Source organism: Phaethon aethereus (assembly GCF_964289735.1).
Source record: "Phaethon aethereus genome assembly, chromosome: 9".
NCBI classification, from domain to species: Eukaryota; Metazoa; Chordata; class Aves; order Phaethontiformes; family Phaethontidae; genus Phaethon; species Phaethon aethereus.
The window spans coordinates 16,470,260-16,486,877 of NC_138585.1; the positions used below are offsets into that span (position 1 = coordinate 16,470,260).

The following is a 16,618-nucleotide window of genomic DNA, read 5'->3' on the forward strand; positions in this document are numbered from 1 at the left end:
TGCTACTGTCCCGGTTCGTACAGGACAGGCATTCCCCAAATTTGGCCCCCATGAGGAGGCAGCAGGGAGATGCTGGTGAGGGGACATCCCAGATGGGTCTCAACATGGACCCCCACCAGGAGGAAGCAAAGCAAGAGAAGTCATGTAGCCCACCCTGCTTTTCAGCCCTGGGATGCTATGCATGGCAGGGCATTTAGTCATATAAATATAGTCAGAGAGGAGAGGGACAGCTTCCCCAGACAGAGAACATGAAATATGTGATTCTTTTTTAGGACAGGAAGGTCTCAGACTGTCTACTGCAAAAGACTCGTGACATTTTGAGTTGAGCCAGGTAAGACTCTTGGCTCCCTAAGGCACTTAGTCTTACAAAAGCTGCTTCAGTCTTTAGTTACACAAATTCTTTTCTCTATGAACCGCTCAGGGGACTTACAAAGTCCCTTTCTCAAACTGTCTGCAGAAGGTTGAATTTTACAAAAATATAAAATAAATCATCACAACAATACAGAAAGTCCCCAGAACTCTTTAGAAGCAGGAAACTGTAAACAGCAACATCCTGTGTTTCAGTAAATAATTAAAATGCAAAACAGAAATCCCAGCAAAGCAGATGTTAAGTGTAGATTCCTGTAATATGAATTTGGTTGAAGCTCCCACTTGTTACCCCCACAGCCAACCTGCTAAATCTGATGTGTTTTGGATGATAAACAGTAACTTCCACTCCCCACCCCTGCCACCAGTGATACTCCTATGGCAAAATGAAGTCTTCTGCTAAATACCATGCTGGCTACATTTTTCAGCCCATAGAAACTCTGTGGCAGGCCAGCTATTGCTAAGACCAAGGGCAGAGAATCATTCTCTCAAAAATAAGAGCACTTGCAAAAACTTTTCTCTGTGTCACAAAATAGCTGAAAGACAGGGCAGATTATAGTCCTGGAAGACAGGAACAAGTGACCTGTTCATCAGAAACACTGCTGGTGTGTAAGGGAATGCTACCTGGAGTGCTCACAGGATCTTCGCTTTTGCAACTATGTCTGGTGCTAAGAAATTACAGGGTTAGCTCCCTATAATTTTATCAATACGTTGCCACACCTAATGTGATTTATGATTTTTGCTTGTGATTATCTTAAAGCAGTAGCTCCTGGAGTGCTATGAATACATCAGTGTCTCCCGTTGCATCAAAAACAGGAATGAGAGTTTATATTTTAAGAGGAAAATTCACAAATATGAACAACCAAACTTGGAAGGCAGTGTAAAGGAATTTTGTTGTTTAACATAAAGATTTCTAATCCTGTAATATTTGGCCACCTAATGCCCATGTTATCTCTCAGAGCCAGTTGAACTATGATTTCACAGCCACCTCATAGACCCCATTGGCAGCAAGCACAGCAATCCCATCATTTTGCCCCACCAGCTCGGGCTCCTACTTGCAGTTTAGAGGCAGACACTGCTGGCAATACACAGCTGAGTAGCTGCTGCTGCAGTGTCCAGCTCACCAGAACATTGCAAGCTTCTTTCCATGCATTTTTTCAGCATGCATTGACTTAGGTGCATATCAACATTACTAAGGTAGACAGGCATAGAACCTCCCAGGGCAAGGTTTTGTAAGCAGACTTATTTTTACATTGCAAAGAGCCTACTGAACCCCCGATCACACACTGCAGGGTTTCCCTCTTCTCACTCTGGGAGGTGGCTGTTCTCTTTATAGCTCCATGCACTAAACAAATTCCCCGTGCTTACGTGCATCAGTATTTATCACATCAGGCTGCCCGTGGGATTCAAACACCTGACTGGAGATGACTGAGCAGCAAAATCCTGTGGGGAGATGGTCTGCTACACAGCAGTAAGTGATTACAAACAGGGACCAAAAACTCCCAAGTAAGCCCTTGGAACAGACACAGACGTTTTTGTGAAGCTATCTAAGCAGATGGAAGGATATTATCTACCTATTATCAGCAGACGTAGTCAAACAGACCTCAGAAATCTATTATAGCAAAACACTCTCCTTCTGATTATTTCAGATTTTATCGTGGGCTACAAAATTTTAAACAAAAGTCAAAATTTTTATGGCAGTGTAACCATTGGCTCCCACCACAATGCCCATGTTCCCATGAAGGTTTTCATGTAAGTGCAAAACTAGCTTAGAGCCAGGCAACAAATTAAAAGCCAAGTTTCCTTAATTTCTTCCTCATCTAAGATCCTCCTTCCTCCCTCATTCCTTGTGAAATCTATGGACTTTTTTTTGGCCACTTGTTGGACGTCAGAGGGTTTTATTTTTCCTCTGAAATTGAAGCTGAGCCCTTCTGCTCTGTATCACGCCAGAAATCCTTGTGTTTGTTGAGAGAAGCCATTGCAAGTTAGCTTGTAGTAGAAGGTACCACACAAATCAGCAGGGGTTTATAACTTACAACATGCACCATGAACACCCTAAACATCCCTGAACAGATGAGCTATTGAGAACTTGCTCCTTTAATTTGTTCAGTATTTTTGGAAGTTGAGCAAGATCCTATGAATTAGGTATTCTCTTTTCATAGTAAAAGGGACCACATGAAAGCCTTCATATATTCTCCTTACAGTCCTTTGAGATCCGGGAAAAAACAGAAAATGGTTGATTTGGCTCCACTTTAATCCTTTAAGCAGCACTAAAATTACCTGCAAGGAGACAAATATTTTCTTATAACACTCTTGATGGGCCTATACTGTTTTGAAGAGGAAAAGAGAAAAGTGCTGTCCTTGGCAATGACTGCGAGGGGGTTGTGACATCCTCAGCACAACGACATGTCTCTGACATAGAGCACAGAGGTCCAGTGGGGACAAAATGGAGGAGGGCAGTGGGGGACAAGCGGACTGCGGGGGCTCTGCCAGGGAGAAAGAACTGAAGAGGGCTTAACACGCTGCTCTTGAACAGTGTTCTGCAAAGATCCTATCTTCTAATCCCATCTTCTGATGAGACTGCAGTATAAGAACAGGAGAGTGACCAAAGAACAGACCTCAAAGATGAGATAAATACCCTCCCTTCCTCACCACCAGCAGCGTACGTCCTTAGGGAGGTGGTGGGGGGCCAGCTGGCAGCATGTCCTCCCTGCAGAGCTGCTCTGCAAAGCCCTCCTGCCCATAAGGCCACCCCGCGATAGCTGTGTCTCGGCACGCTGCATGCTGTCCCCTTGCCCACGCCTGGCTCCAGCTGGGAACCCTCTCCCCGTGGGATTTCTACCAGGGATGACAGCACAGCCATGAAGGTGAGCACCACCTCACAGGAGACCTCACCCAGGCTAATAAAAAAAAGCACCTCCCCGGCTCCCCTCCACCTTTCCTTCCTGTGTGGAGCCAATTCTGCTTCTCCAGAAGTCACCGGCTGCTCTGAGCACACCACAAGCTGCTCAGAACAATTTCTGGCCCCTCTCTGAGTCTTTGGAAAGTACCTGCTGTATCACTGGCTGTTTCTGCAAATAGATCTGTACCAAGTCATGTGGCTTTCCTTACTTGGCTTCAGGTCTTTCTGCCAACACGGCAAATTTGGGCTACCATCTGAAAGGTGAAGGTAGATGAGATTTGTCCACCCTGTCATAGCAGGAGTTCAGTTATTCTTCAGCAAAGCATACTACGAGGAAAGAGAAAAAGCGTGCCGTTGCCCAAATGCAAGGATTCTGCAGAGCCTGCGCATGGGATGAAGCACTCCTGCAAGACATTACCCTATGACAGCTTAAGCGAAGCTCTGTCACAATGTCACCCAGCCAAAACCCGAGTGAAAGGAGAGCTGCTCACACCAGCATTGATTCAGGACCACGAAGGGGCACAGCACGCTGCTGCCTGTGATCAGGAGGGGTAGCCAGCACGTTTTGCCTGAATGTGCCCCCTCCCAACCCAAAGGGAGGAAACCTGCTGTTTCATTACTGCCTATTAGTAATGATGAGCACTGGGTACAGTGAGTTTTTCACCTTTGTGCTGCATTGCAAGCATTGACATTGGCGAGACTCCTATCTGATAACATCAGTCCGTTTACCAGCCCTGTTTGATACGTGTGGGAACCAATGAAGGATGGTGAAGTGACATGGGCAATGCTCCTGACGGAAGATCCCTTTGAATGCAAGAGCTCTGGCTGGCCGGAAATAGACCCTGCTCACCAAAATCCATCCAGATACAGCACCCAACAGATGATGCTCCCATGGCCCATGCCCTCCCCTCCCTTTCATGCCCCAACTCATTTCTGAGAGAGTTCCCCTCCTCCTCTTCTAAAGATAGATTTTTTTTTTCTACATATCTGGTTGGGGTTTTTTTATCTTTTGGGGGGGTTTTTTGCAACCCCCCCAAAACCCAGGACAATGTCTGAGAAACCAGGTTTCCCGAACGGATGCTGCAGAGACCAGAGGATTTCAGGGTTGTTCCTTGGGTCTCTGTTACTAGTGAGATTTGGGAGGCTGGGCTGTATCACACTGTGCTGAAAATAAAAAGCCAAAAATGAAAGAGGAAAAAGCAGCTTGTGTGAGAGGCCTTTCATTCAAAAGGGAGGAGTGACCCACAGTGAATGCCTTCAACACATCAGCGACGCGAAATCCCGAGGCCACCAATTAGCCTGGGCATGGGGAGAGCGGCGAGCAGAGCAGGCAGGACCATAGTCCGGTGCACCAGCAGGTGCACTCTCAACAGCCCCAAAAGAAGAGAGCTCCTGGGTAAAACACAGCCTAATGACCATTATTTCCAAGAACACAAGTAACTTATCTGTAAACATCACTCCCCCAACCAGGCATTAGCTGAAAAAAAAGCGGCTTTGGAGAGAGAGAGAGAGGGTAATTACACAGCTTTCAACAGCTGGACTTTGATCATAATTACAGTGCCTTCTTCATCTCACATTAGTGGCTTTCAGCTGCAGCTAGGTGGGCACTGCTTGGAAGGTGGAAGTCCCACCCGTTTTAAATAGTTAGCTCATTTTATGACTCAGAGCGAGCCTGGGTTTTCTGCAGCGCAGGATAAGCTCCCACGGTACCATCCAAACAAGTAATTCATGAGGGTCAGCAACTTGGCACTTCAACGCAGGTGCTTCTGTCCTTACAGCAGCACCTTCCCAGGCCCAGCCAGAGCACTGAGCCTGCTTTATCACCGATTTCAAGGATTTCATGCAAAGCCCTTTATAAGGGAAGCAGAAGTAGAAAAACTTTGAGGTTTTTGCTCAACTCCGTTATTTGTGAATTTTAGCATCTCTTAGCTCTTTCTATTTAAGAAGAAACATAAGCACGCTCAGGATATACCTTCCCAACCTCACCTCGCATGCTACATTTGCATCCCTCACTTCTGCACAGGGATGTACGTCCCCGTGGGTGCCCGGTGCCCCCCTGCCCCTCTCTCGGCTGGGCTGCAGCTCCAGCACCGAACTCCAGCACCCACAGCAACAAGCGGGGTTGTGAAGGAGGCTGCTGCCCTGTGCCCAGCTGAGCTGTCTGCGCGTTTTTGTGATGCAGGGTGTGCTTTACTTTGATACCCACATTTACAAAGAAATAAACACCCTAAATGAGACAGCTGGGCTGTTAAGACAGAGGTCTAAACAGTAACACACAGCACTGGGAGTCTGGGCAGCCAGCTATTTTTCCTCATCTATGGCACTGAATTACTGCGTTGTTTGGATATACCGTAGCAGCAGCACATAGTTGCACTGCTGTGCAATGACAGGCAGTAAGTATACAAGCATTATAATGGAACATTAGTTAACGTTCCTAAGCGTGATCTGGGTTCACCTCCTGCCAGAGGAAATGTTTTAGCTGGCTCCCACGGTGTCTGTCTGCCGGACACCCCCAAAGTGAAGAGATTAATAGATGAAGCAATGGCAGAGAGTAAATCTTAACCACAAACCTTAGAGATAACTGGAATTTATAACTGCTTCCCCCTCCACACTGACCTACAGGGAAATCTGTGTGACACCTCCACCCCTCACCCATTTAAGCAGGGTTTCGAACACGTTTCACTATTGTTATTTTGCCAGCATGCCTCAGCTCAACTTTATCAGTTTGCTGTTTAGATTATTACTAGATGTAATTTTAAAGTTGCAAAGAAGCATACTGGTATTAGCTAAACAAAGCACTTTGACCACATCAAAGCAAAAATGTTTCAAACTGTGTAAAATAAATGCAATTATGAAACTATTCAATTTTGTTAAATCAGTCAGACAAATGTCATCCAGCACATCATGAATATACAACCAATGGAGCTTAGAGCTGAAGTCTGTCTACATCTTCAGACTGAGGAAAGTATCTCTGGGACCAGCTTTCAGCTGATTTTGACTTGCGGCAGAGCCCAGCCTCTAATAACTGGACAAATGCCACTCTCAGCTCATGTAAACAGACATGCATAACAGCTGAGACACGTTATTGCTCTAAGCTGCATCTCGATCAGGTTTTATGACTGAGGGGTGTCACAAACTCTATCTGTCCCAAGCTGTCCTGAGGCTTCCTGCACTGCAACGGTCACTTAAAAACTCATTACGCTGCTAAGGAGTGAAAGGCCTGACTTGCTGGAGGATGCAGATTTGAAGGGGAGAAAGCTCATTTAAAAAGTTCTACAGAATACAGCCACGGGAATTTTTTTCTTTAATTCCTGCTCCAGCTGGGTTTTTTTGCCTGATCTGCAGCACCTATTTTATGAACCTATTCTTTGACATGGGATGGAGTGTGACTGGTAGGAGTTCACAGGGGCTGGGAAGCTGTCCCAGAGCTCAGGTACACTTCCCAGTGCACCTTTAAGCTTTCCAATTCTTCTTAATAACTCTTTCAATTTTCTATTTGGGAATTTGCCTGGCTGTGGCTTCCAGAAACTTATTTGTCTGCTGAAGACCCCACTGCTGCCGGCCCAAATCCGCCTTCCCGGGCGGGCACCGCTCTTGCACTGCTCTTCTCCTGGGCGCACGCACATCCCGCGGGGTCAGCGGGGCTGGGCGGGTTTGGGGGAGATCAGAGCAGGGCTGCGTGTGCCCGGCCAGCCCTGGGACTCGTGTTGCGGAAGGTCTCGCTCGGGAAACCAATACCCCCGGCTTCGTTCCACATTCCTCTGCCACGGCAGCCCGGTCAAGGACCGCGCGCTATTTCCCAGCTCCCCTCCTCTCCTTCCCCTCCGCTGGCCCCAAACGCGGCCCCTCCTCGCTGCCAGGTCTCCACGCTCCTCTCCAGGACTGTCCCACAGAGGTGGCATCGAGCACCTAGAGGATCCAGGGGGCAAAATACACCCCACCAACATTTTAACAAATCTGAATAGTGAGGGAAAAAAAAGGCGAGATGACAAAGCTGCCTGCAATGCTTTGGGCTGGATGGCCAAGCCCTTTCTCCAGCAGCCAGCTATGCACCGTAAGCAGGCTTCCCCAGCGCCCTGCAGAGGATGCAGAGTTAATATTTAACCCTTCTGGGAATCTAATGCCTTCGTGAGACACCAGCCAGGGCTTTTTCAAAACGCAGTCAGAAACTAGCCTTGAAGTAGCTCGACAAGTGACCGCGCTCACAGGATTTCACCTCTCTGAACTTTACGACTGGAAAAATACCATCTACATGTCATTTACATGCTTAAATATAGTATCTTCTATTGGGAGAAACAAACAAACTGACAATGTGATACCGTGATACCTTGTGCGGACATGCTCTTTTATCTGCTGGAAAGTTATAAAACTCAGCGTAACAACAAAGCTAAAATAAGAGTGGTTGTCAGGCTCTGAGGCTGGCTGTTAGACAGAATGAAAAAATATTCTTGGAAAAGTGCTCTCTTAGAAGGCAGTTTTTTCTTCTCTGAATCTTTTAAAGATTTATCCTTTAAATTTCAAAATCTCAGAGCTTAACAGTTAAGCTCATATTCTCTCCAGGAGCCTTTTCATTTAAAGGAACAAATAAACACACTACAGAAAGCTAAAGCAATTCCTGCACTACCCAAAGCACGGAGTAACCTTCTGCTCCAAAACAGAGGGAAAAGATAGTATCGGCTTTCATGTTATTTACCATATTTTTGTTCTCTAATGCCAAAGAGGAAAAGGGAGATATCTTAAACGGATGCCTATAATTAAACAGTAACCTGTTAGAAAGCCAAAAATAATAATAAGCTCCACTGAGCATGAAGAGTGGCACATTTTTTCCGCGTGCAGCCCAGCTGCCACCGGACGATAGCAGAAAAGTTAACAATTACACCAGACACACAGATCAAACCTGTGATAGGAGAGAGTTACGTCACGCTCAGAGACTCACCGCTGGATGCAGGGATCGGGGTAGTACGGCAAGGTGGTGAAAGGTGCCGGTTCAAAATTCATTTCCTTCGAGCCCCTCTTTGGGCACAAACCAAAATAAAATAAATAAATAGATATAAAGCCAGCAGGCTAAAAGCAATAAGGTCAAGTGGTACACGAGGTACAACTTTAGAGATTTATTTTACACTTGCGAATGGGTGGGATCTCCCAGGGACTTGCCCAATGGGATTCATCAAGTGACCTGAGCATCACCACCAGTCCCTCCTCGCCAGCTGGGCATCTTCTGCACAGATATTTTCCCCTCCTCTCAACATCCTTAATAAACTTCGGTGTACGTCGGCCACACTTGTTGTTGGGAGCTCATCTGGGGCATCTCTGAACTTCTGATCTCGCCGGTCATTGGTTGCCTTCCTGCCTGACTTCACAGTTTAATTTTGGCAGCTCTTGCGATTTTGCAAACTGCTGTGGCTGCTGGTCATCCTCGTCTCCAGCTGGTCGGAGTTTCCTCGCTGGGTGCAGTGCCCGTGCTGAATTTCGTCGTGCTTTAAAAGCTTTCCTTGTCAACTCTGTGGCTAGTACCTGCGCGAAGTCGCCTGGGGAAATTTTCAGTCTCTCTCGCACCACAGTTCAAACAGTCTGTTGTGGTCACAGTTTCAAAAGCTGAATGACAAAATATGGGGAAATTCCTCAATTAAAATTAACTCTGAACTTTTGCTCCTCTGCCTCCCCTTCCTGCCCTCCTCCCCCCAAGAAAACTACCAGACATAATTGGTAATGTTTCCCTCTATCTTTTGACCTTTTTTCCAAAGAGAATTGGGATGATATATAAATCTTTCATTGTTTTAGTGTTCTTTAAAGAATATACACATTTTCCACATGAAAAAACAGCGATAGTTTCAAATATCTTGATGAGAAAAGAAAAATAAAAAAAAAGAAAATAGGAGTCATAAGTTTTTCAGGCCATTTAAGCCTAAAGAAACAAGAGCGAAGTCCACCAAAACAAACTACCAAAGATGAAAAGCAGATTTGATTTTCCTGGAGGAAAATAAAAGCCAAGAAGGAAAGCTTTAATTCCCTCCCCCCCCCCTATTTTTTTTTTTTAATTCACACAGAAAATCGTTCAGGAAAGCAACCTGTTTTGTCCCCCTGTTTTTCCCCCTCCATGGCTCATCCAAATAGTACAGGCTGTAAACCTATCCCGGTTTTGTGGTTTTAGAGAATGAATGAAATATGAATCAGGAGCTAAATTAAAATGGATTCCAGCAGGAAAAAATAGCGTCCATGTATCTATGCACCAGTGGGACTGCATCTTCAAGGAGATGTATAAGTTTGTGCGTATAGAGAGAGGGGAAGGGGCTGCCCTATAGCTCACCTAACAGTGCATCTTTTGTGCTGATGTCAGCACAAACACCAACCTCCCGAGCAAAAACCAGGAGCCCTCTGAGGCAGCAGTGTTTGCCTCTTACGTTTCCCCTCTGCATTTTCCTTGTAGGAAATTTTGGTTCAAAGAATGTCATGTGGAAACATTTTCTTTGCTGCCTGTGCCAGGGTGGCAGGGGAGCTATTTCAGACTTGACATTCTCCACCCACGCTCAGCCTGATAGTTCCTAACATCTGTGAATTGTGAATCCTGCAAACTCGCAGGGCTGAGCCCTGGCCAAGTCCAAGCAGCTTTCATTATGATAAGTGGCATTTGCCAAGGAAGAGAGGCTGGAAATGAAGGATGTATTTATTAACTGAAGTTAAGGGCTTCCTCTGCCTGGCCTGTGGAGGAGCAGTGTTACAAAGCCCCTTTCCCCGGAGTAAACAGCAAACCTGATAGCCTGCATCGATGGGGAAGAAGTGTAGAAATGTCCAAACCAGGCTCTGCTGGGGAGGGGAGAATCACACCAGGGCTTACATGCAGCCCAGGGAGCATGGCTGTAGAGTGGCTGCATCCCCTTCTGCTGCTGAGGTCAGGACTGTGCTCGCCCCTGGGCAGCCGCCTCTCTCAAGGCAGCAAGTACCTCCAGGGAATGAGCAAGGAGGGCCAGGGGCCAGTGCGAACTTGTGGTTCACACTGCTAGCCTGGCTCTGGCCCAGGCTTTGAGCACCTACCCTTAACCAAGGACACACAGTGGGCAAATCCTCTCCCTGCAAAAACCATTTGAGAAAGAGCTTGGGTTCATGCTTTCCTTTTCCAGGGCTTGGCTTCAGTCTTGGCTTCATACTCACTCCATGGGCATCAGTATGAATAACGAACCTGGCTGGGGAGATGCGCGCAGGCACCAGTCTCGGCTAAGACCCCTGCCACAAGTCAGTGAAGGTACACGGCTAAGACCTTGATCTTACAATCACTGAATCACAGAATCATTAAGGTTGGAAAAGACCTTCAAGATTGTCAGGTCCAACCATGAACCCAACACCACCATGCCCACTAAACCATGTCCCAAAGTGCCACGTCTACAAGTTTTTTGAACACCTCCAGTGATGGTGACTCCACCACTTCCCTGGGCAGCCTGTTCCAGTGTTCAACCACTCTTTCAGTGAAGAAATTTTTCCTAATATCCAGTCTAAATCTCCCCTGGCACAACTTGAGGCCATTTCCCTTGTCATATTGATAGTTAACTTGGGAGAAGAGACAAACACCCACATCTTGCTCCTAGGGGCCGATCAGAAGCTTGTTGAATTTCCTCTACCATGCTTGAGGTGGGACTAGCTGTTATCTCTGCAGGCCTGGCTTCACACAAGCGGCCATGCGTTGTGTGCAATCCCAATAGCTTGAAAGAGTTTGTCTTTCCTGATAGATTTCAGCCTAAGAGGAATAAACCTTATGCAAAAGAAATGCCGCGTGAAAACAGCTGTTCTCGTGAAACCTTCTCCACCCACTTCTCCACATGAGCTGGAGAAAAGCCTTTCCCAGCATGGCCTGGGTGCCAGGGACGACACATTGGGAGTGGTGGTAAGCTGGACAATTCCCACCCGGAGACTCAGACCTGCTCTCCTGGTTTTGGCCAGTTCCCTCACCTGGCACATGCCCAGATAATGCTGTGTGGTCAGATCACACATCCCAAGGACTTTGTGAAGTACAACAGCCACCTCCTGGAATTGCTGCTGCTGGGCTGCCTCTGCCTCCAAGGATGACCCTGACCCCTGGTTTTACACAACCTTAACTCTGCACAGCAGAGTACCCCTTGGTACCTCGGACACATTAAGTGCAAGTGTGTTACAGCCCGAACTACCAAGCCTGTGATTCCTGCTTTTAGTGCCGAACACGTCTAGCAGCACTGCAGTCAAGAAGAGGCAGTTAGTCTCCAGCTTGCAATTCACACCAAAAGAATAGCTTTTCCTGAAAAACCATAATTAATTTAAAAAAGAAGCACCACATAATTTTAATGAGAAGTAGTAGCTTGGAGCAGGGCTCTTTTCTCACTCACAAGGCACTAGTGGGAGGGGGTGTCTAGCAAGGACATTTCCATAAAAACTTCAAAAGGGGCCATCAACTGCCCAAGGTCCTTACCAGTCTTCATGCCTGAGGCTGGGCAAATGCAAGTGGCTCATGGTTTGGCTCGTTTTGGCAGTGCACACAACAGCTGGCTGATTTTCCCAGAGAGATGGACATTTTCAGCCTTCCCCAGGGATCTAGACAGGTTTTGAAGTAGCTCAGAAGGTCCACCTTTTGCTTTTCCCAGCTGGAAAATGGAGCCAGGGAAATCCACTGGCGATAGTGCACAAAAAAAACCTGCAAAAGCCAGCAAGACTCCTGATTTCTCTCCCCCAATACCAGCTTCCTTCCTCTCTCCTGCTCACAGCCGACATTCAGCTGTGGGTTGATTCACCATGAATTTAGGTAGAAATATCTACCATTGCAGTTAGACTGTGTCAAACTCCTCTCAGCTGCAAGGCGCTCCCTTGCATAGCACAGTCCGCAGTGGAGACACAAGTCACGGGGTGGGGGGTGTACTGCCGGTACCCCATGCATAGCTGGGAGGCTCTCAAGGCTCAGTGGTATTTGGCCAACCCCATTTACACTGCCTTAAAGAAAACCTGCTGGGAGACGGAGCCTGAGACACTCGAGAGCTGAAGGTTTCAGAGGAGGTCTGAGAGAGCACATGAGAACGAGCAAACTTCATCACGGCAACCTGGGAGAGCAGGCAAGGGGGAGCTTCTCATAGCAGCAGACCTCAAAGGTAGTCAAGAGGAAAAGGGGCTTGTGATATCCTCAGCGTTCACTACCCTTCCTAGGAGGTTTCCTTGCTGGAAACGAGGGTGATGCTAACCTAACAGCAGCAGGCACGTGTCCCGCAGAAGCAGGGCGGAAGCCGGGGTGTCAGGGATCTGTCTGGCTCGTGGATTTACAGCCGAGCCTCTAGTGCTTGCGGTAAGCAGGCGGCACGGGGATATGCGGAGGAAGCATGTGTGTAGGTGGGCAAGAATGCAGGGCATCGCTCCGCCGCTGCTGCTTTCACGTCTGGGAGAGGAAAACAGCCAGAGAAACAGCTGTGGACTACTCTCCCATTACCCCTCCGTGCACCCCCTCTGCAGCTTCGATTTAAGCTGTCATTGAAATGACCACGAGATTATGTTTTAGCAGAGACAAACATTTATATCCTCGGGAGGAGACTGCTGGGGATTTATAATGGCCTCCCCACCGACACCCAAACTCAGCGTCAGGATGCTTGTGTGCCAGCCCCCAGTCCTGAACAAGGGTGAAAGGGAGACACAGTTTCCTGACATCTCTGTGGCTCGAGTCCTGATCTATGGATGTGAGGACCTCTGAACAGCTTGGAGCTAAGGAAGGCAGGGAAGGGGAGATGCCAGCTTTGCTCTGAGCCACCTTTGCAAATGCTGGCTTCAGGATTTGCCTGGAATCAGCCCCACCCTTTACACCAGGGGATGAAATGTTTCATTCGTAGCTTGGGGTTTCCAGGGGAGTGGTTGTGGTCGTTTTGGTTTTTTTTTAAGTTAAAATGAAGTTCTTTTAAGAGCAAGAAGTCTGTGGGATATTTGGGGATTTTTTGTTAGAAAAAGTTGAAGAGAGGGAAATAATTCCCTCCCACCAGCAATAAAATATCTTTAGCTTAGCTATCCAAGGGAACAGGAATACACGATGCCAGTGTCCCTTTTGAGCACATTTTCCAATTTCAACTAAATATTACAGATGTTTAAAGGTCTCAGATATTAAGGTTTCAGTAGTTTCACGAACAAAAGCAAGCACAGGAAAGACAACTTTTCAGTAACTCCAGTGAAGGGAAAGAGGCAACAGGATTATGAACCTCACAGACTTTGGAGGATCTACCCAAATGCTGTAATGGTGGGAAAAGCTTCCATAACAATTATCCCCAGCCAACAGGGATCTCTGATCCCACTGCTCCAGAAGTGTCAGTTTTCTGGCTTTTGGCTCATACAAGCATTCCCCCCAACCCTCATACTGAGAGACAAAAGGACAGAGAGAACAGCGAACTTTTAAAATAAATTAATAAATAAAAATACCACAGTTCTACACACAATCTTCCCCATTCCTCCATCACTTTTTGTCCCTAGTGCAAACATAAACCAGTAAAGAAGAGGGTACTCATACCCCAGCCCCTCCACGCTGGCACGGCCCTGCATGAGCAGCGCAGCGGTGCTGGGGGGGACATGAGGGGCTGAGCCCAGGCAGCAGCTCCGGGACAGCACTGTGCGGATGCAGCTGCAATGTTTGAGTCCAGGACATGCTTGGTCACCAGTGGCCGAGTCTGGGTCCAGGACTGGTGAAAACTCAGTGAGCGAGCAGCCCAGCACAACCCTAGGCACATCTAAGAAGGTGAGAAAGGTGCCTGAAGGTACCGCTCCCCACATCCTCCTCCTCCAGCTAAATCTGAACATACCACTGCTAACAACTGTGGACTTTAAAATACACACCAGCTTCAAGCTGCTCTCTGCATATGATAGCACGCACCTGGAGCTCTGCACTACCCTCATGTTGGCCATCAACTGTTACGCAGAGCTAGAAAAAAACAACGGACGTGGCACTGCTCAACAGGACAACATGAACTACTTTCAGAGCCGATTGGTTGCCTTTGGTGTCTCCTCTGCCACATCTCTAGTGTCAGAGCATCATCCACTCACAGTAAAGGACTGTACAGTTCGGTGTTTTCTTTTGCAGGGATATCAAATGGTTTAATGAGGCACAAACCACTTCTCGAGCATTTGTCCCCAGGACCTTGTCTCAGCAGGAACTCAGATGACAGGGACTGTAAGACTGACTACTCTACGGTGGAAAAGCTGAAGGTTTCCATGTTCTTCCCCCTCACCATCAACTACTTTGTAGTCTTTGTCTGTCAGGACATGCCATAGTTCTCTCCCTGAGCATCCCTGAAACTATTAATACTTCCAAGTCACCCAGAACAGCTACAACAGGAGCTCCCCACTGCTTTCCTTTCTACTCCAACCCCACAGCTTCCAGCAAAACACTTTTTACCCTTTTCCAGTTGCCCCACATCTTTATGGAGACTTCCAGCTCCCACAGGACAGTTAGTGGCTTCCCTTGTTTGCTCCAGGCTTTCCCATCTTCCAGGTCCCAGTGCAGAGACTGGTGCTAGGAGCAAGCCCAGAGCACCCATCTCAGCAGGCTAATTGGGATTGTGCTCTGGGCCTTCCACAAGTCCCAACTCTGCGTGTTTCCTTGGGAACAGTCCCAGCCAAAGAGCCTGCCTGAGGCTAGCTTCACTTCTAATGCACCAGCCTTTATATCTCACTGATCCTCCACCAAGATCCTCAGAGATGTTACCTCCTACATCACAGACTGATGGTAAAACCTCAGTATAGCTATGGATGTCCCCTCTTCTGGAGGCATTCCCACCACTGAGGGCCATACTGGGTCTTTTTTTTTCCCAGAAGTGGGGGCAGTGGGAAGTTTTGCCCCTTGTTTTTGCCTAGCCGGAAGGAGATGGTATGAAAGCAGGCTTGAAGCTGAACATGCATTTTGGAAGCTGCAGTCTCCATTTTCTCACCATGGAGGAGGAGTCAAACAAAACCAACTGTAGGGGTAATGCCATCAGTGAAGAGCAGATATGAACACCGGAGGGGTTTCTCTTAGCTGTTACGAAACACCAGGACTCTTCTCTCTATGAAGAAGGAACAAAAGGAACCAGGTCTGAGACCAACACCAGAACACCAACACCCCAAACTGGAATTTTGCTCCATCTCCCTGGCATGCTAAAGAAAAGAAAGACCCAAGCCTTATGGTATTCATGCACATGTGAAGAAAGTAAGACACAGAGAGCAGCGGCTAGAGCGATAAACCAGAAACAAGGCCAAAAGGAGGCTCCCCTCCTGCAGTCAGCTCCCCAGCAGTGCTCTGGTGCCAAGAGAGCCTGCCCTGTCCTCGAGAGCTGGCAGGACACCGCTCAACTCCCACAGGAAACTCCCTCCACGCGAGGCGGGAGGGAGTGACAGACCTGCCGGGCAGAGGGAATTTCCCTCCCCGGCACCAGTGCAGCTGCGCCAGCGTCTCTGGGCGTTCCGAGACACGGCGGGGCCGCAGCCTGGGCTAAAGCTGGGCTGGCGGCTGGAGCCCCCCAGGACAGGTGGCAGCATCCCGCCGTGGGGTCGGGATTGCATATCAAAGGGGTGGCAGGAGATGTGTAGGTGGAAGGCTTGGCCTCCCCATACAGCTGCCATGCGACATGTCTGGCATTCTGGAGAGAACGGCGCCACAAATACACGTGGTGTCATCGTGCCCTGCGAGGTCAAGCCCAGGTTGGGGACAGAAACCCCGGTGACCACATCCGTATGGGTGAAGGCCTGCCCCAGCTCTGCTGCGCAGTGGGGTGGGTGGCAGAGGACGGCAGGACCAGGAGCTCCCTGCAGTTCTCCTTCGGTTTTCTACCACAGGCTCACACTCATCCTCTCACCTCAGACCTACCCCAGAGTTCGCTCACTCTCTGCACCCATCTCCCAGGCTTTCAGATCAGAAGCCGCAGAGGTTGGTGCATGGGTATCAAGCTTCTGAAGTGCTGGTGACTGAGCAGCACCAGACCAGAAGCAAATGAACGAGCAGGTTTGCTCTATGTGAAGCAAAGCAAAAGCTTTTGGCAAGTTGTCTGTGTGGGGAGATTCACCCAGTGAGAAAGGCACTAGCAAGGATGGCATTTACTGTCAGCCTCGATGGAGGACACAGAAATGCAGTGGACTGAATATGGCTGCATCCCTCATCTTTCACTCCCCCTGACTTTTCCTTGTGAATCAGAGCTGAGCTGAATCGTAGCAACATCTTGTTGCTGTTATCATCCCCGGCTGTTTTCCATCTCCTTCATGCTCCGCACAAGCAGAAACCTCCCTGTCCTTTTGGCACCTTCAGAAAAGAAATCCTCCATGCAAAAGCACAGGTCTCAAAAGAATTTCTCATTTCCAAACAGGATACAACAAAAACTCTCTGCTTGGCTGGCGGGG

General features: G+C 48.1%; 1 protein-coding gene across 3 annotated transcripts in view; it reads right to left on the bottom strand.

Moving 5' to 3' along the window:
• Positions 1-8,266, bottom strand: part of TP63 (tumor protein p63) — a gene marked incomplete at both ends in the record, with an annotated part of 105,014 nt that extends 96,748 nt beyond the window's left edge. For all 3 annotated transcript variants that reach the window (XM_082003410.1, XM_082003409.1, XM_082003414.1), the window contains one exon: positions 8,205-8,266. In XM_082003410.1, the coding sequence (XP_081859536.1) occupies positions 8,205-8,266 (62 nt within the window). The remainder of the gene's footprint in view (positions 1-8,204) is intronic.
• Positions 8,267-16,618: the final 8,352 nt, after the last annotated feature.